General features: G+C 41.8%; 1 protein-coding gene across 3 annotated transcripts in view; it reads left to right on the top strand.

The window, feature by feature from the left end:
• The window catches only part of AFTPH (aftiphilin), a 63,347-nt gene that overhangs the window by 20,803 nt on the left and 22,280 nt on the right, over positions 1-20,264 (top strand). For all 3 annotated transcript variants that reach the window (XM_018555984.1, XM_018555976.1, XM_018555967.1), the window contains exons 2-3: positions 10,817-12,584; positions 16,416-16,564. In XM_018555984.1, coding sequence (XP_018411486.1) covers positions 10,851-12,584; positions 16,416-16,564 — 1,883 coding nt within the window. In that variant the 5' untranslated portion in view covers positions 10,817-10,850. The remainder of the gene's footprint in view (positions 1-10,816; positions 12,585-16,415; positions 16,565-20,264) is intronic.

Genomic DNA, 20,264 nt, shown 5'->3' with positions numbered 1-20,264 from the left:
AATTCCCCCCCCCCCCCCCCAGGGATGCAGAGTGTAAGGGCCTGTTCATACTAGCACGTCTGGTAAAACACTCAGTTTTAAGAGATGGGCTAGTGTGTTGTGGCAACTCTGGCAGTATGCACACTGCTGGAGCTGTCACTGTTTGACATTTTATTCTTTTAACTTTATATGGCGTGTACAATGTGTCCCTCCATTTAGCTCCCTGCACAGCAGAGTGGTCCACTGCGCTGGCGTGCGGTGCTCTGTGGTGGAATCCGCTAGGCTGCGATAAAGTGGAGCATACCACCCATCACTCCCACGTTGTGATGTGAATGGGATACAAAGAAAACTATTTTGATCTTGCGATGACCTGTGTTGATCCAGTGCGGTACAACACAGGTCAACGCAATGTGTGAACGGGCACTCATGCAAGATTCTAACTCTTCTTTACTGTAAGGAAATAAATCTTTTCAATAGTTCCTTTTCCTTATTTCATATCAGCTCTATGCAGACTAATGAGCCTTTATGGTTTCTTGTTCTGTTCCATTGGAAAAAAAACAAAGTATAGTAACCTGTCAGCGGTCATTTTATTCTGCTCTTGGAACTATAAACCGATGAACAGTTAGTTTGTATTGATTTTGATTTGTTATTGTGGGATACTGCGGTTTACCCATCATAATTGTTCTCTCTTCCACTGTAATAAATGTGTTGTGTTTGAAGAAAATATCTTGTGGCAGTCAGAGTTAGTTTGGGTTGTCGAGAGTTGTAATGCTTATAAAAAAGGCAGAAGGTGTTGTGTTTCTTCATGGTAACTCTATACCCAGAAGATTATTTTCATGTGATGGAAACTGCTAGTTTTGTCTTTCCTTGTGTTCTCACCATACATTTCAGAATAGATACTGGCTTGTGTACTGATGGTAGTATTTAAAGTGCAACTGAAGGCAAAACTTTTTTTTTTTTTTTTAGTTTTGTTTAGAGTGGAGAGAGATTAAAACACCTATCAGGATTTTACTGCTGTCTGTGTCCTCATAAGGGAGATTCACCCTCTCTATTACTTCTGGTGAGTGTATCATTGAAAGTGAAAGAAAAACCCAAATTTTGGGTTGTCAGAACGGGAAGAGATGAGATGAGAAATCTTCCAATGGGGACAAAAGTTCTGGTGACCCTGCTGACCATCGAGAATTTCCCTCCCTTTCAAGGGATTTTCTCTCAGGTTTTCTTGTGGCTATCAGATAGGAAGTGAAGGGAAATCTCCAAATGGGACACAGATGGCAAAAAAAGCTGAAATGGGTTATAACCTTCCCTTGCTTCATCCAAAAATAAACAACAAGTTTTGCTTTTAGTTCTACTTTAATAGAATTAATGCAGGGTTGGACACATGTATATAGAATTTAGAAGCCAGTCTCTCCAATCCAGTAGCCAGCCGGATTTGTTTTTTAGTAGTCCCCTCCAATGCCCACAACTAGAGAAAACCTCTGTAGTTAGGCGCCAGCATTGGCTACCTGGCTCCTGGGATTTGTCCAGCCCTGGAATAATGTTTGTAACATTTATGGACCCTACCCATATTAATAAGTAATTCGCTTTAAATGAAGGCTTCATCCAAAGCTATTAGAGCATTAAAAAAGCCACCCTTCAGATATTTGGACCCACAATCATGCCTTGGCTGCCTTGTTCTCTTAGAACCATACCTGGTGTTTTTAGATGGAGAGTCTAAAACTGCAGTTTGTCTAGGAGGGTGATAGGCTGATAGTCAAGAGTGTCTGTGCCAGAAATACCAGCCCAATGCACCAAACATTTTTGCCAGTATCCCTGCCACAAAGGGGCCACAAACATGTGTGTCCCTTACACAACTGATATCGGTCATACGACTGTCAGCATCAGGAGAACCATCTTGCCATCCCTCTTCTCAAACCGCAATCTCTTGTGAGTTCTCACTCCTTTCTCCTCCAAATCTCAGTTTCTTCACAGTCAACCTGTACATGTCAACCTGTATAATGATGAAGAAGCCATCAATAGTATCATTCAGAGGCACTGGCTTGAAGTACACATTTATGCAATATGCCATTAGACCTACAGTTGTGTGAAAAAGTGTTGGCCCCCTGGCTGATTTCTCATTGTTTTGCACGTTTGTCATGTGGGTTTGGATTTTGTTTTCCCTTAATAATAAAAACCTTCCTTTTAAAAACTGCATGTTGTGTTTACTTGTGTTATCTTTGACTAATATTTCAATTTGTTTGATGATCTGAAACATTAAAGTGTGACAAACGTGCAAAACAATGAAAAAATCAGGAAGGGGGCCAACACTTTTTCACACAACTGTTTATAAACTCTCGAGTTTTCATGTTGGCTAATAAAATCTTTTTGTAAATGAGACACATAAACCAGAAATCAAAACAAATATTTTATTCTAATAAAATATTTTTGGCATCACAGCAGTACACAGTGCAATTTTTGCAAAACGCCAAACTTGGAGGGAAGCATAATGGGTGAGTGACAATAGTATTCAGCCAGAGTGAGAAGGCTATGAAGACAATGAATGACCGAGGCAGAAAGCTTAATAAGGAGGTGTGAAGAGGAGGACGATGAGTGATGGGTTATGAAAGGATGTTTAAGGAGTAAAGGGAGTTTGGAGGGGATTGTGAAATGTTTGAAGGAAGAATGAGGGGCTTTCTGAATGCTGAGTCTACAATAGACATCGTAAGTCTGCCTTTGTGAGTGCTAGTGTTTTGTAAGGTCTTCAGCACAGCAACATTCCAGGAACCCTTCATAAGCCTGCAGTGTTGGTTGCTATGTGTCTTTTGTTCAGTCTAAGCTTTTTGTAGCTGTGAAAGTCATGTGGATACTAAAGTTTGGATCCAAGAAGATGCTTTTCACTGCAATGCTCTGTCAGCTTCCCTAAGTAGTACAGTTGCTTAAGCCCTCGTTCACACCTGAACGTTTTGTAGCGCGTTCTACGCTCGACGAACGCTCTACAAAACGCTCAAACATGAAAATCCCATTGTTTTCAATAGGTCTGGTTCACACCTTGGCGTATTTCAGCCCGTCCCTAACGCGCTACAAATCGCGAATCGCGGTAAAAAAACGCGCGACAGACGCGCATATGCAATACGCCTAGGTGTGAACCAGGCCTAAAGCTTTGGGCAGTCCTGTTTTTTTCTGCTTTGTATAAAGTCTTCTATTAAGAGCAAGAGAGGTAAATGACTCCAGCATAGTGATTGATTTTCGGTTGGTCTACATGAGATGTCTTAGGTCCTGATGGATGGTGCACTGTACTGCTTATCCTGTGTACATTCAAATTTAATTTCAGTATGTTCCCTAGCATAAGCACGGTTGCTCTTTTTGGTGATGTCATACTGTAGATTAATTTTGGCCATGAATGAGGCAATTGTGGAAGCTTTCTGTAAGCTTTTAGTTGATGGTAAGGTGATGACACTTTGTCCCACTTACTGACCTACTCCCTCCTCCCCTCTTCTCTTTCCACTTCCTTATTTAAAAGTAGCCACCCTCCAGAAGGAAGGACAGTGTCAGCACCAATTCAGAGGTGATTTGAGGATCTACGGCCGAGTGATACACACATAAAATACATTTTTGTTAAGGTACTTGAATGCATTTTTAAGATTTAACTCCTGAGTTTAATGTCACTTTAAATCACCACCACAGTGATGGGCAAAGACCTCTTTTCCATCAATTTACACCCAGTGTGAACCGGTGAAGCCCATTGCAGTCATTTTCAACCATCAGAAGTTGATTGGAAGCTTTCAAAGTTACATAACATTTCCACTTGTATGGTCAGGGTAAGGGATGTAAATAGTTTTAGCTTCTATATAAGACTTGAATATAATAAATGTAATTGAGACCACACTCACTATGGGGAAGAGATCCCTTGAGATGCCAACATAAGCTGTGTGCTACCTCACACAGTCACCCTCTCTATCTGTCCTGGTGACCGTTATCACTGATAAAGAAAGTGATAGAAAATCCCAAATTTTGAGTTGTCATCAGAACAGGAATAGATGGGAAGTCTTCCAATGTGGACACTTGTTTTGGTGACCCTGCTTACCACTAGGGATTTCCCTCTCTGGGCGAATTTCCTCGCCCTTCCTGTTGTGGTAGATGGATAGGAATTGAAGGGAAATCTTTCCTTTGGGACACAGATGGCCAGAAAAAGCTGTCGGGGATATAACCCTCCCCTACTCTATCCAAAACTAAAAAAAGAATGTTCTTGCTTCAATTCTGCTTTAAGGCTGCTGAGAGGTCTTTTAACCTGTCACTGGAAGTGTGCCCAGGTGATATTTTGTTTGGAGTAAGGCTGGGCAAGCGTATAATATGAGAATTGGACATGCATTCACAGTACAATTGCTGAAAGATCTTTCTTTTATTGCCCAAGCATGAAGCCTATTTCAGGAGAGCTCAACAGTAAAATCCACCAGATCAACTTTAACTGAGCAAAATAATAGTTTGTGAATCAGTATTCTTGCGCAGAGGGGAATGATTATAAAGAATGCTATTTTAGATGCAGGTATATCCAAATCGAACCTTTCTAGTGATGCAAAATGTTGTGTGAAAAGTGCATTGTGCATGTGTCACAACCAATTCTATCTGAACCAACAATCCAGTTGGTTGCTGTGTGTTATTTCTCTCCGCTTTCAAAATGATTTGTTAAATAAGCTAGAATGTGTATGTTGAGTAATAGGAAATCAATAGAAATATGTTATAAGTACTGCTGACCTGTTTTTTTTTTTTTTGCCCTTATAGACAGTAAGGTTTTAGGATTTGTTGCAAGTTGTGTACCATATGCTGACCTATGTTGGCTGAGTACATGATCAGGGCTGGATTTTGCACAAGGTCACTGAGGCCCGGCCTCGGGGCGGCAGGGAGTAGAGGGGCGGCAGGTGTGTGGAATTTCTATCGCCCGCCGCCCGGGACATGCAGTTGCGGGCAGTAGTTTTTTTTTTTTTGTTTTTTTTTTCTTTCTACATTTAGCCCTGCAGCTCGTTTTGTAGAAGTGATCTCGGCGATGACAAGATCACTTTTAATTAGCCTGCTTGTCAGTCCTTCCCCTACCGCCCTCACCTCCATGGTCTGCCCCCACCTCCTGCTGCCTCCCCCTGCTGGCCAACTCCCTCCCTGCTGTAGTTTGTGGGGTCCACTTCTTGGGAACCCAGGACCACGGCAAGTATGTCATGATGGAGAGCGGGGGAGCAAAGTGGAGAACGTCCATTCTCCGCTCTGCTCCGTGTGAACATTGAGGAGGGAGAGCTGCCTTCCCATCTCAGCTGTCACAGGAGAGCCAGCACAGTAGCATGCCTGAACTCCTGTATTGGGGGTGACAGGTTCAATAAAGGGAACCTCTCACTTCCAAATGCTATCATACAGGGGCTTGTTAGCTCCTGTGTTATAGCAAGAAAGTTAAGTGAAAATAATAAAATAAAAATTGATAAAGTAAAAAATAATAAAAAATAAATTAAAGTAAGCTATTGCACCCACCCACTGCTTACTGTGCCTTCCTCCCAGTGTGGAAGAGAGAGCTAAGGGATCTAACCAACTAATTGATAATGAGAATAGTTGCCAACTATCCTCATCAATTATTATCGATTTAGTAGGTTTTGGCATCACAAATGTTGCCTTTGGAGGGTGCGTTGCAATGCCATTCATTTTAATGGAACCCTAAACGCACCTCCCACCCACAGTGTAATCAGTTTCACTGGAAGGCACAGTACCACAAAGCTGTGCGTTCCTGTGCAGTGTGATTGCCAAAAATTGTGCATGCAGTTTTATTCTGAAGTCCACTTTATGCTTGTAACACTGCATTTGTGTATTTTATTTTAAATTAAGAATGGGATTTTTTTTTTTTTTATCCAATAAATCAAAAAAATAATCGGCCAACTAATCGATTACGAAAATAATCATTATCTGCAGCCCTAGTCTGCAACAAATATCTTTTATAAATCCCAGATATTTTCTTGAAGAGTAGTGACATCATCTGTACATAGCTTGTGCAGAGAGCAAAGCTTTGGGAGGGGCCCAGCAGACTCCTCCCACTATGGGCTGCACAAGGAGAGAGAGCAGCAGTGACTGGTCTTTATTATAGGAAGCTTCTTGACAGAGGTAAAGTTTTACACTAAATGACTGCACAGATCTGGAAGAAATACACCAAGATTCACATTAGAAAAGACTTGCCTCTTGTATTTAGGCAATATGGTTTAGCCCAGAGTTCAGCTTTAAACGGTCTCCTACTACTGGTGACAGACATAATCCGCATAAGTTTTTGGCAATTTTGTAGTTTTGCTCACTCTTCTTTTTTAGATCTCATACTAAACTAACATGGGTCTATATATGAAAATGTTTTTTAATATTTTTTTTAGCAAGCATTTTGAGCAGATGTGTTTTTTTTTTTTTTTATCATGCTCTATGGACAAATCGATTCACATTACTAGTTTGCCTCCATACTAAAGCAGGATCAGACCAGAAGGTGCAGCTGCAAGGCCATAGCATGGATGCTACTTTGAAGTGTACTATTCGGTAGGAAAACAGATTTGCCATGTGCCTTTGAGAGCCTGCTACCACCCTGTCCCTGCACAGAGGGCGGTATTGCTGCAGTTTGCCAAGTGGCTCTCGTGACCACAATTCTTAATTTACATACACTGACACTTCAGCTATATACTTAATTTGGCCTGGGGTAACCTCCAGTCTGTAATCCTTGAAGTATATTTATCAAAAATACAAGAAATGTTGTTTGCAATACTAAAAACTGAGAAAAAAACTTCAGAAAAACAAGATTGCTGATTGCTAGGCTTTATATGGCAGAAAAGACTGTGTAGAGGTGGCAATACACTATACGAATTTCGGCCGGCTCTTGATCAGAATCCCTCGCTCAGCTGATCAAAGGAGGCGGTTGGAAAATCTTTGAACGAACAGAGCTGACCGGCTCCATTTGGCTATTCTGACGGCGTCCGAATTCAATGCAAACAGCGGAAGATTTCTTGATCAACGCTCTTAACCCCTTCATGACTGAGGCCCTTTTTTTCATTTTTTGCACCCATGTTATGCGGCAAAAGTCGCCGGGAGTCTGTTTAAACAGCCCCGAAAGAGTTAAAGCATTACTAAAGGCTAGGTGTTTTTTTTTACCTTAACTCATTCTCTGCATTAAGGTAAAAACCGCCCAGTTCCTTTTTGCCTCCCCTGCCCCACCCCACACACACTTACCTGTCGCCACAGCCAGTCCCGAAGCAATCCTCCATCCCGAACTGCCTTGTTCTGCGGGAGGATACTGAGCCATAGGCCCTTTTTGCTGGGAGGAAAGGAAGGGCGTGGCCTGCCACAGGGCTGTGTGTGTCTTTGGACGCACACAGCTGCTGCAGGCATGTCTGGGAATGAGCACGCATGGGCGCCTCCACAGAAGCTGCTTAGCTATTGCCCGCTATATGCTGACAGCGCAGAGTTGCACTGCAGCCAGGAAAGATTCTGACAAAATTGTCGGGACCCACCCTGCTGCCTGATTGACAGCTGGCTCTGTCTTTTAGAGGCAGAGCCAGCTGTGCCTGCCACCTCACCTGTCAATCCCTCCAATCAGTGCTGGATGAACGTGGAGGGCAGGGTGGAATCATTTTTTAGTAGATGATGGAAAGTTATTATTCTTATGCTGAATTCCCAGATCTTCACACTTGGTGATGCCATTACATAGGGATGCCATGTTACATCTGCTTTAGTTTTGGAGAATGCAGCAGGTGGTGTGGAAACATCCAAAAGGTGGGAAGCAATAGCCAAAACTCCAATGTAAGAGGGAACAAAGCCAGTATCTGTGGCATAGTGAGCTTATTGGAATCCATTAGACATAAGCAGTTGACACTCAAGTGAAATTCCACATTTCCAGTGGCCAACTTTTTATATAATGAGTGCCAATTGTTGGTTTCTGCCTGTATTGTCCAACAGTAAGCATGCAGTTTTGTTTTTCTAGTGTTTTGTGTTTCCTGTAGTGTGTCGTCTTGTTTGATACATTGCAGTTAAGGCATTTGCCAATTTTCCATGACTTGAACACAACACAAAGCTTGGCAAGGTTCTGTGAAATACAGTTCCTGTGGTTATTCAAGGACTCATAACTTAAAAGATAATTTGTAGTACAGATTTACTTTCCTTCTGTTCTCAGACTGTGGTACTGCCTGTTCTTCAAGGTCATACTTTCAACAGTACTAAGTGTGTTTTCCTCTGCATTCGTTAGTGCTAATAAAGCAAGATTGCAGGTTCTGGTTTCCTTGGACGAAAAAAAGGCTGTAATTTGCCTCCTCGTAAACGAAAATATACGGAGTTCATCTTTAAGTAAATGAAACTACAGGCAGATGAAAGACGGATAACTCACTAGTTACCCATCTGTAGAACTAGATGTTCTATCCATCAGTAGGAGTTTTTTTTTTTTTTAAAGTAAAAGATTCACGCAGAGCAGTCAGATTAATTGTTGGTGCTGGCCATCACATTTGTATATATCCATCTGCAGCATACACTTTGGATAATAGGTACATGCAGAGCTAGGTTCAGATTCATACATGCAGATATTTTAATAAGATAAATGAGATCAAATGTGTTTTGTGAGAATGGAGGTCCTGGGGTAGAGAAAGCGGGGGCAATTCTGTGAGATAGTGTGATTGCACTTAGGAAGAACTGGTGGGTTGAACAAATGATGTACCTGCCAGCTTGACTTTAAGAATACATCTAAATGAAGCGTGTCTGAACATATGATCGTATTCATGCCAGTATCCCCAAAATGTTTATTTATTGGAGATTCTTGTCAATGCTAAGCCTGATGAAGGGACCCTGTGCGGCCCCAAAAGCTCTTATTTCTTGATAAGAATCTCCAATAAATGAACATTTTGAAATCCTGAAAGGCTTTTTGGTGTGCTGGTGACATCTATGCACGTTTGCTGAACATAGGATAGATCATATATTTAGTAATGAATAAAGATTTAGAAAGAGAGAGGTGTACCCAAGTATTAGTTATTTTTCTGAGAGGTACAGTGTTAGAGCCCATTCACACCAGGGTGGTTGCGGATCAGCACTGTTACCGCGCTGATCTCGCAAGGGAGGTTTTGGGAGTTTTTAGCGCTGAAACGCAATTAAAAACGCCCAAAACCTTGCTGATCAGTGCGGTTCCTTTGAAACCTGTATGGAAACCGCACTGATCAGCGTGGCAAAAATAGTGCAGGGGGCGGTTCAGATCGCGGACTCTCCCCGGTGTGAATGGGGTCTGAGTGCTGAGTGTTGCGGTAGACTCTAAATGATTGTACCTAATTGCACTTAAAGGACATCTGTCAGGCAACTGGGGAAACATTCTGGTATTGCCAGTCCAAAAGGAATACAAGTTGCAACTTTGTGCCTCTTTGATGCCACTGCTCTTGTTCCTCCAAGGGGCTCATCACCTTGTCTAGTATAGAGCTTAAATTAACCCTTTCTTTGCCAATGTTGACAGTAATGCTAAGTACGCAAATGTCAAATATGGGCTGGTTTATAAACCACTTGCCAATGCAACAGCGAGCACAAATTCTGCTCAATTCTGACCCCAGAAACTCCGCTATTCTGCTATTGGGTATTGCCATCTTGCCTCTTGCACAGCTTGGAGTAAGTGAAGTTAGACCGTCAATCACAGCCCACACTTCAAATACACCTTTGCCCTTCCTGTGACAGTAATGCGCCGCTACTCTCTCGATGCATAGGTAAACAGGGAGTGGTTAGACATTAGGGCTTTGCTATTGACTATACACACAAAGTTTACAATTTGTATATTGGTGTCTTCTCTGCACTGTTTAGTGTGCTTTGACTACACATTTTTGAGGAAAGGAGAAGTGCATTTGAAACCTTTCTGGAGTGGATTATGAAGGTGTCGCTACGTGTACGTAATTGGACAATGAGAAGGTTCACTTTAAGTGCACATTAACACATTTACATTAAAATATGCAATTTGCATCATGACAATTCTACAATAAACTCCCCAGTGCCATTTTGAAATATAAACCGTGATAATATTGACATTGTAATGGTTTGTGTGTAGATGTAGGAATCATGAATGTCTGCAAAACAGATAAATTACCTATTCGCAAGCGCCTCGTGCCGAGCCCGCCAGGAAGCTGTCAGCGTGCAGGGCCAATCACAGGCAGACATTCCCCAATCTCTGCAGCTGCGGACCGGGAACATGTCTCAGTGCCTGTGATTGGCCCTGCGCGCTGACGGCTTCCTGGTGGGCTCGGCACAAGGCGCTTGCGAACACGCCTGAGCCCATCACTACTCCTAAACACGGGAATACAAGGTGCATGCAGCACTGCAAGCCCATCCATAAACATCATTGCCTTCCAGTGAGATATTTCCTGATCTTGTGCATGTGCCCGTATGAGATCTGGGGGTGGCTTGCTATAGAACAATAAGAAGCACTAAATCTGGCAGTTGTTAAACAATAAAAAGCCGAGCCAGTTCTGATGCAAGGCATGGGCCCTATGAGATTGGGTGCATGTACCTTAGGAGATCTGGGGCGGCTTGTTTTTGTTCAATAACGTCATTGGTAGGCCGGCTTACTACAAGAAAGAAGACGCTGCCCACCGATTAATGTCTTCTTTTGAAACAGTGGCATAAGATATGAGGAGGATGAGGAGTGGCACATGTGGTGACACAGTAAAAGAGTGGACTATTAAGTGTTATTGAATGGGGGGTGGGGGGAGGTGTCTGCTTTAATGCATATTCAAAAATATTTTTGTTTGCTCTTGAGTCTAGCAAGCTGTCCAAGTGTATAATTTTAAGCTGGAAAAATTTTTTTATGTTGACCTGTTGGAAATAATTACCTTTCCTTTCTCTTTAGGTGTAACATTTCTCTGTACTCAAACCAATACAGCATGGAACCAGAGATTATCCGAATGTACTCTTCGTCCCCGCCTCCTCTTGACAATGTCGCAGATGACGATGAAGATGACGAGTTTGGAGAGTTCGGAGGGTTCGCTGAAGTGAACAATTCTGGAATTGGATTTGCGGAATTAGATACAGTTAATTTTCCTAAATCCCGAGAGGACTTCATCCCATCAAAACACTTTTTGCCGATACACGATTACACCGATAGCTCTGTAAATAATTTTGCTAGCCTTACCTCTATTAAAACCGGTGAGAACGTGTCCGAAATCAGTAGTTCTAAGAAGGGACTTTCATCTGTGTTTGAATCAAACACCAACCATGAAACCACCCAGTTCAATGTTGCTGCACTTGATAATAAAGGGAGCTCAGGGGAAATTGAAACAAAGTTAAACTCTGAAACCCATAGTTCTTCTGTTGACAATGCAAATTTGGTATCTAGCAGCCAGGATCAAATAGTTACCACTTGTAATGGTGAGAAAATACACAGTCTAGAAAATCTAACCAATGGGTTTACAGTGGAAGAGTCTGCTAACCCTCAGGGATTACAAGATATGGACAGTATGGGGCACTCAAAGGGATTTAAGTCGATCAGTTCTCATAGTACAGATATAAGCATAGACTTTTCACCACCCAGCCCTGGTGATGACTTTGCAGAATTTGCCACATTTTCAAGTAAAGACGCTGTAGACTTGGATGATACAGAGCAGCGAGCACACATGGGGTTGCATGAAGGACAGACTCCAATTATTAAGGTTGATACTAAATTAAGTAGATATGAAGATGGAATCACCTCTGCTCCTACGGAAGTACTTAATGATCCTGTCTGTCAAGACAGAGTGAACTTTGATTTATCATCTGTCAGTCCTCCTTTAGAAGAGGATACACTAACGTTTGGCAGTGTTCCACCTACTAATTCCATGGCACCTGAAACTAGTATATCTGATAGTACGCACTCGACAGATACCAAAACAACTCTCGGACTTACACTTAGTAATAAAGAAGATTCGTTACAGAGTTTTGACGGTGATGGTTCTTTAGCACCTGAAGATTCACTGGATAGAAAAGAGTTAGCACTTAATTTAAAGAAAGAAAGTGAGAATACCAATGTTGGGAATATTTCTCATGATCAATCAGAGTACGATCGTTCATTTGGAGATTTTAATGCTGCTACTGAAGAATCACCACCACCTTTGACAGACAATAGCGAGTCAAGTAATTCTAACTTTCATGCTCCTTTAGACTTGGATATGAATGAATTAGAGGATGATTTGGGGGATTTTAAAGAAATAAACATTGGCTCTTTTCATGAAGAACAGACGGTAACTGCGGAAAAACTGTCTTTGCCCGACTTTGACGAAGAGCATTCTCAGCAGAAGCCCCGTGGAGAAACCGATGAATTCAGTGACTTTGGTAATTTTGTTTCCTTAGAGAAAAAAGAAGAATGGAGTACTGGGCAAGACTCTAACGATTTTGCTGACTTCGGTACACAGCCTCCAGAATGGAATGCATTTGAGGATGACCAAGAAGAAAGTACGTCATGGGCTGCATTTGAAGATCAAAAAACAGACTCCCATGCCAAGTCTGATGACTGGCAATCCTTTAGGACTGATATACCCTCAAGCACTGATAGTCATGTCCTAAACTCCGAAAGTGTTGACTTGCCTACATTTCATGACTCCGAGTCAAATTTAGTTTGTGAAGATTCAACACTTGCTTTCCAGGTAATTAATAAACATGTACGCTTACTTTATCATTATAGGTTTGATCTTCAGTTATGGAGTAGCGGGAGGTTCCCTTTACCCTTTCTGGGTCCATGTCAACGGAGTATTTAGAAATACTGTATTTGCCGGCGTATAAGACGACTCGGCGTATAAGACGACCCCCTACTTTTTGTGTTTTAAAATATAGGTTTTGGGCTATACTCGTTGTATAAGACGAGTATAGCCCAAAATAATGTTTAAATGCACCCACTAACATCCATGGCGGTTTTCCCGAGTGTGGCTCGGGGTTAATTTTCAGTGCCATAAGCGGTAACCCCGAGCCACACTCGGGATTACAGTCTCTTACCTTGTCCACGATCCCCGCTGTGTCCTCCGTCTTCCACTGAGTCAATCACGGCAGGCTTTGTATTAATGAATACAAGCTTTGTATTAATTAATACAAAGCCTGCCGTGATTGGCTCAGTGCTGAGTAGCTGAAGCTACATACAGTATACAGTATCCTTCCGTATGTACCCGGCGTATAAGACGACCCCCGATTTTCGGGGGATGTTTTAAGGTCTCAAAACCATCTTATATGCCGGCAAATACGGTAAGTGCTGTCTCCTTAAACTGGCCATACATGACTCGAATTTTGGCCGATTCAGCTGTGGGTAGCCCTGTCAGCACCACCTGACTCGACAAACTTCCGTTACAAAATCTAAGGAGCTGGGTAGAAAAATGTCGGTTCAACAGTGTTGCCCCCAATCAGATGCAGTCAATGTTTGGGTTTTCAGACAGCTGCAGTGTAGAGGGCAACTCTATCATCCATGTTTAGCATGGATGGAGGAATCTGTTAGTTTTCTCCTGTTCAGCCTGCAGCTGTTTTTTTTTTTTTTTTTTTTACCTCTAAGCTCCCGATTGACCTATTCTTATATTTCACTTTAGGAAATTACATGTTTCAGCAGCAAATTAAATTGCACAAGTGATTTTATTATCTCTGTAAGCAAGTTACAAAATACTTTATTATGGGGCAAGTATAGTGCAAACGTATATCAGATATTATATAGTCCAATATTAAATAATCCAAATGGCAGAAGTGACCACCTCACAGTGACCTCATTTTCAATGTGTGTAGTTATTATACATCCTTTTCTGTTCCATTTGGGCTTCGAATTTGACTAATCATTCAGAGTTCATAAACTTATTTAATGTATAATATATATAAATAATAAATGGCCAATATGTAAAATGGCTACTCATCCTACAGGTCCAGTGGCCATCGTAAAGGACACCTAATCCTAAAGAAAAAATGTAATTCTGCCTGATGAGCATTTTAAAGCTATTTTGGCATATATGCAGGGCATGAAAAATCCACTCGTCCTCTTGTCTGTGACGAGAGGACGGCGGAGCTGGACGAGTAGCTTCCCGGCCAGCCGTTGTAATTAAACAGCCGGCCAGGAGCTTTACATTCAAGTGATCAGGCGTCTCTAGAGATGCCCAATCGCTTGTATTTGCAGCAGCTGTCACTGCCATTGCCGGTCCAGAGATCCGCTGTGCCCGGTGCGGCCGGGACCGGCACGACTGCTCTTTTACAGGAGATCGAAGGGAGATCGGTACACGAGCTCCTCTACAGTCCCCGAATGCAGGAAGTGATGTATATTACATCACTTCCTGCATTTACTGTCACTCTCCAGCTTCAGAAGCTGGTGAAGCAGATCTCTGCTTCATCAGCTTCCTTGGGGGTCCCTAGGTGACAGGGGTCTTGGAGACATGCGTCTGGTGCGCCAAAGTGCGAAAACAACGGTTGCACCTATTGTGCCCCACATGTTGCATATCACCGCGAACGTCAGAGTAAGAGAAATTATTTTAGGGCCATTATTCACTGATAACACTAAACTGATGAACAGTAAAAGTGATTACAGCGTCGCCTATGGCCAATTTTCGGGGTGGTTATTTTTTGCCATTTTTGCGGGTGTGCGCAATTTTAAGGCTTGACATGTTTGGTGTCTATCGATTGTCTATCAAAAGACGGGTGACCCCGTGTTTTATATTTTAACAAAAACATAGGTAAGAATAAATGTTTTTTAACATAACGTAGGGAAAACATTTTTTTTTTTTGCGTAATTTATGGTACTTTTTTCATTATATAGTAAAAAATAAACACCCCAGAGTGGTGATTATATACCACCAAAAGAAATCTCTGTGTCCCTAAAAAATGTTAACATAAATTGCAAGGCTACAGTCTGGTCATGCTGACTGGTGACATTTTTGAGTGACTGGTGAGACACCATCACATTTTTAAAGCCCTGCATATATGGCTTTACTCTGCTGTATACAAGCGGAGGTTTATATCTATAAGGGGCAGCTGTTATGCTTGTTTCTTTATTTATGGGTTTATTGAGTATAAAGTTCGCTGTGCATTTCAACACCCTGCTTCTTACTATCTTTACTTTAAAGACATAACGCACCCAACAATGTGTTCTGTCTCTTCAGCTTCCAAACTAAATATGTTCACACTCAGTTCCTGTTATTAAATGGGACATTATTGGAGAGCTCAAATTCCTTTGTTCCAGATCAACTTGGGGGGGGGGTAATTATTTTAAAACATGTTTTTAGACTGCATTTGCATTTAAAAGAGGAAAGCTTAGAGAGAAATACCACCTTTTTGAATAAAAATAATAAATGCACTCTTCCGCATAAAAGATAAAAATGCACATTTATTACTTTTTTGCAGTGGAGCTCCTTCGACAAAAGTCAATTGAAATCACTGATTGCGGCTGCAATGCTTTTTTAAGGCACTAAAATATTTGACCAATTAATGGATCAACGCATGCAAAAAATTAAACTTGTGCATGCTTGCTGATGATCTGCAAGAACCCCATTAGTATAAGTGAATAGTCTTGCTCATCTGCAAGCTAACTGGCTGTTGCTGCAAAAGAGATTTGCTTGTGTGCATCAATGTCAGTGGATTCTGCAAATCTTCATCAGCCACTGCTGCACATCAACATTTACATGATCTATATTTGCATGTGTTTAAAGCAAATTGGTATATAAGAAAACTGTTCTGTACACATTGATTGCTAATCCACCAGTGAACATGTGATACAGTTGTTCTTGCTTATTTTGCTGAAGACAGCCAGTCTGGATAATATAGTATGACTCTTGCAATCTCATTCAATAACACAACTGATTGCATTTGGCATGATTTTATGCCAAAAAGCACATTGACAGCAGGAGAAATAACAGCTGATGTAAGTCACCAGCAGTAATTATTTGTGTGCGTTGGCTATAGAGCTTCTGTATTTTGTCCATCTCAGATACTTTCCATTATTATATAAACGTGCTTGTTAATATATTTTGTTTATAATGCTAACATCAATCATGTACAGGTAGGGTAACCAAGACTAGCCATAAGTACCCTAATCCAATGGCCCAATGTAATGCTCAGGCATGGATTAGGCCATTTAGGAGTACCCGGAGGGGAATAAGCAAGCACTTTCTTCATTTGAAAAGAGAGAAAGAAAATGTTCACTGCCTGCTTTAATACACTGGGTCAGTTGCATGATACTACAGACAGATGTCTCATCATTCACTGTTCTTAGATACATCTGCCCATCTGTGGCACAATTAATTGGTACAAGATAGGTATGCCTCTATATTATATTATTATACAGGATTTACATAGCGTCAACCGTTTGCGCATCGCTTTCCAATATAAGGAAGACATTATAATCACAATACAATTCAAGAATATATGCACCTGATGGGGCTAAGGAATAGAACAGAACTAGGCATATGCTAAATATGTCAATCGATGAGTATGTATAATCACGGTTTTCTCCTGTACTGTAGCATTCGTTACTGGGCCATCTTGAACGAATCATCCAGGCCTGTTTTCCTCTTCCTTCTGTTGCTGATATAGAAGAAAACATATCACCTCTGGATCTTCTGCTATGCACAGAGCAACAAGAGGAAACCTCAAAATCCAAGTCCAGAACCAGGTATGTAGTAAACTATTCTGTATAGGAAAGAACAAAGGCTCATACTAGGTCTCAATCAAAGGCACACTCTACCCAAGATTATTAATTTTAGCTATGAATAGACCTTCTTCTGTTTCTTAGACATTCCAGTAGTGAGATCTCTCTGCCGTAATTTACATTTCTGCCACCTCCTACAGGGCTTTAATGAAGGAGTCACTGTTTAAACCCCTGCAGTTATATGCATTGTGTAGAATCCATTGGGAGATGACCATTGTTAGTACACCATCATTTGTAATGCAACTTGCTAGTGGCTATACAAAGCTAAGATACCAGTTTTGGAGCTTCTAAAGTACGTTGGATCAAAAGCCATGTGATAGTATTGGGCATCTGCTTTACATTTTAAAGAGGCTTCTACCCAGCTACAGATTTTCCTACTTTCATGTAAGTCATGTCTTGAAGCTGATGCTAGTTGTCAACAGTGTGTTTTAGATCATTATTACAATTGTCAATCAAGGCTCTGTACACACAGGCATTAGTTAATCTCAGCTTGTAAACACTAGTCTAAAGAGAATCATGTTTAGCAAGCATTTACAAAGCAGCAAAAAAATATATTCTTTTAACGTAGACCTTGCATTAAAAACCAAGATCTGCTTATTCACTAATGTTGATGGTTAATGTACTTGCCTTAACCCAGCTTTCTCCCATGGGGGGCCACACTTCTGGCAAAATCTCAGGGAATGTTGAGCAGTACAAATCTTGTGAGAAGACACTCATGCTGGAGCATCATCTTATGAGATTAAAACTTTTCCACATTCCCCAGAATCTTGTCCAAAAGACGAATACATCGCCCACTGCAGTACGGATGCTAGTAAGGGGTAAAGTAAGTTGTTTTTTTTTTAACTTTTCTTAATTATACGGAGAGCCCAGTATGACCCCTCCTACTCACAACTTGCCACCATTTTTTTCTAGTGTCTTAGGAGAATGGATGTCTTCTCTCCTCTGAGAGAAGTCGGCTTCTTCTTACTTTTTCCTACCTTTTTTATTTAGATATTTTTTCTTCAGTTGCTGCAGGGACACTGGGGCTCATTTTGCAGCTTCTGGATTGGCCAGTACTCATCATAGTCTTGGAAGCCTTACCTGAACTATGCTGTGAAGAATGTGCTGGGTCAGCCTGTAATGTGTCCTAGAGCACTGGGCTCTGCGTTAGGCGCTCGCCTAAGTACCGTGTTTCCCTGAAAATAATAGCCTGTCTTATATTTTTTTGGGCTCAAAAAAACACGCTAGGTCTTATTTTTGGGGTGTGTCTTATTTCTTCTTTTTTTTTTTTTAATGTACAACAATCCCCACTTAATCATGTAGAAAAGTCTACATGTATAAAAATATGGTGATCAGGGCAATCAGGGGTGCCGTACCTTTCCAAGAGCAATTTGCTAACCGCTGGCCAGAATGAGCAAAGTGCGCTTTCACTATCGATGCCTCACAGGCGGAGTGCATTTGGTATCACTCCGCCTGTGACAGGAGCCGGCGCTATAGAGGAGGCATCGGCTTATGCGGCTCTGCTCCCTCCGATGCCGCCTCGCTTCCTCTAGCGCTGGCTTAGTTGGCACCACTGATTCTATCCTGCCTCTCCGGCAGCTCTTCAAGTTCCCCCTTATGCCACCACTGGCCCTGGGAATGGTCACAACTAAGTCTTATTTTCAGGGTAGGTCTTATATTTTAGCAATTCCCAAAAATAGTACTAGGTCTTATTTTCGGGGAAACAGGGTACCTATGGTGCAATGTGTTGAGCCAGCTTGGTGGAAGCCTGTCCCTGAAGCTCCTTCTTGCCCATCCAGACAACCCTTGGTGAATAACAGGGATTGCCCCACTTTGTGTAGGAGCTGTCATGCTTAGAAGTCCTGTGAGCTGTGATACTTTAAAATTGTATCGCAGATTCTCCATTGAAGCGTCACAGCAGATGTTGAACTTTGTTGCATGCACCTACTGAGGGCTGCGGCAAACCAAAAATTGTCGTACACGCCTTGTTTAGGTTGTGACATGCAGTCTTGTTGGTGCTTCAAGTGACTTGTAAGAGCTATGTCACACTTTTTGGCAGTAACTTTGCCCTCTGCAAGTACCGAGATGCATGTTGCTGTTTTGTAAGCAGTTCCTCTGCATTTCTGCCAGACCTTTAGCCAGCTGCTGCCTTATAGTGACTGGGTCACAGACAGCATTAACCCATCCTGCTCCTGCAGTGTGTCAATTACCCTCTTCACTTGCATATTTAGCATGGCAGACCATAGGCCCAAGGGCAACAATCCTGGGTTCAAGCTTGCAGTGTCACTTCCAAAGGACTTGACACCAATAGCCCGGATCACTGTCCTCTGCTTAAGTCGTGGCACACTTAAAGCCTTCAGGGGCTAACCCTCCCTCAGTATGATTTAGAGAGGAATTCTTTGCTACTTTGAGTGTATAGGCAAAATTGCAGGCATGATAACTGACTGACAACATGGGGGGGCCGGAAGGCTGCAATTGCTTTCACAGAGTCAGCTGAGGATGGGGACGGTTGTACCTTTAGTATTTGAGGACTTCGTTCAAGAGGAAGCACAATCGGATGAGATTTCTTCAAAACTTAAGGATACCATTTTGTTCCTAGATTTGGAACTGCCTACTTTGGCTACTCCTAAAGTAAGTTACCTGGGTTTTCTAGAAAGCCCTCAACCTTTTAAGACTTTTCCAGTGCATTCCCTATTGCAACCAGTCTTTGCAAGCAATACCACATGGAGGTGGGGTTCCTGAAGAAGTGGTCTGTCCCCATTGTGAATCCCGCCATTTTCTGTCTTAACAAGACTATAACTCTTTTGAGGAAAACCCTGTGTTTAAAAATCTGGTTTGAAACCCATTCTAAGGCCTTACTTTCCCTTGCAGGTCCTGCATTGCAACCTGCAATTGTGACCATGTCTATTTGCCAAACCCTGGCCGTTTAGTCCAAGGCTATGTCTCAGGATCTTGGGTGTATTCTAATGAATCCTTCTGCCCTCCAGCAACTGGAACTCATGCCTGTGGCCCTACTCTGTGTGGAAAGACTAGCGGATATTGTACACAAAATATCTAAAATGGGTCTCCTTTTGGTACACATGCAAAGAACCCTTTGGCATAAATGTTTGTCTGTGGAAACATCAGTGCAAAAAATGCCTCTTGTGTATGCCCTTTAATGGAGAGTGTCCCTGGCGAATTTCTTAACAACTTTATTGACCACTTGACTACCGGAGCAATTGTAAAAACTTTCACACACATTAAAAACAAAACTTTTGGCTATAAAACTGCTTGAACCCTCCCAAATAATTATATATTTACTGAAAGCAGAGGCCCTGGGGTATAAAAACAAAATTTTAGTTGCATTTTTTTATGTTGCGCAATATTTTATCAAATTATCCATCCAAAAATTTAGGAAAAATGCACAAAACTTTTAGTGCACACAAACACAATACCCATTTTTTTGTAAAATATAAAAGATGGGGTTATGTCTGATAGATACCAAACATGTCTAACCTTAAAACTGTATGTGCTTGCGAAATGACAAACTACAGTACTTGTAAATGACAGCTAGGAGCCACCTGCAAAAAATGGTACCAACATCATGGCTGCTGCAGAAGCTGTGATCTTGGTTTTACCCAAAGGTTAATAAGAGATATCTCTCTGGCCTCCAGGTCCACAAGCAAGTCCTTCTCTTAATGGGGGG

This window comes from Nanorana parkeri, unplaced genomic scaffold, assembly GCF_000935625.1.
Source record: "Nanorana parkeri isolate BGI_ZX_2015 unplaced genomic scaffold, ASM93562v1 scaffold11, whole genome shotgun sequence".
Lineage (NCBI taxonomy): Eukaryota > Metazoa > Chordata > Amphibia > Anura > Dicroglossidae > Nanorana > Nanorana parkeri.
The sequence above is the reverse complement of the archived record's forward strand: the minus strand, read 5'-3'. Positions and strand labels throughout refer to the sequence as shown.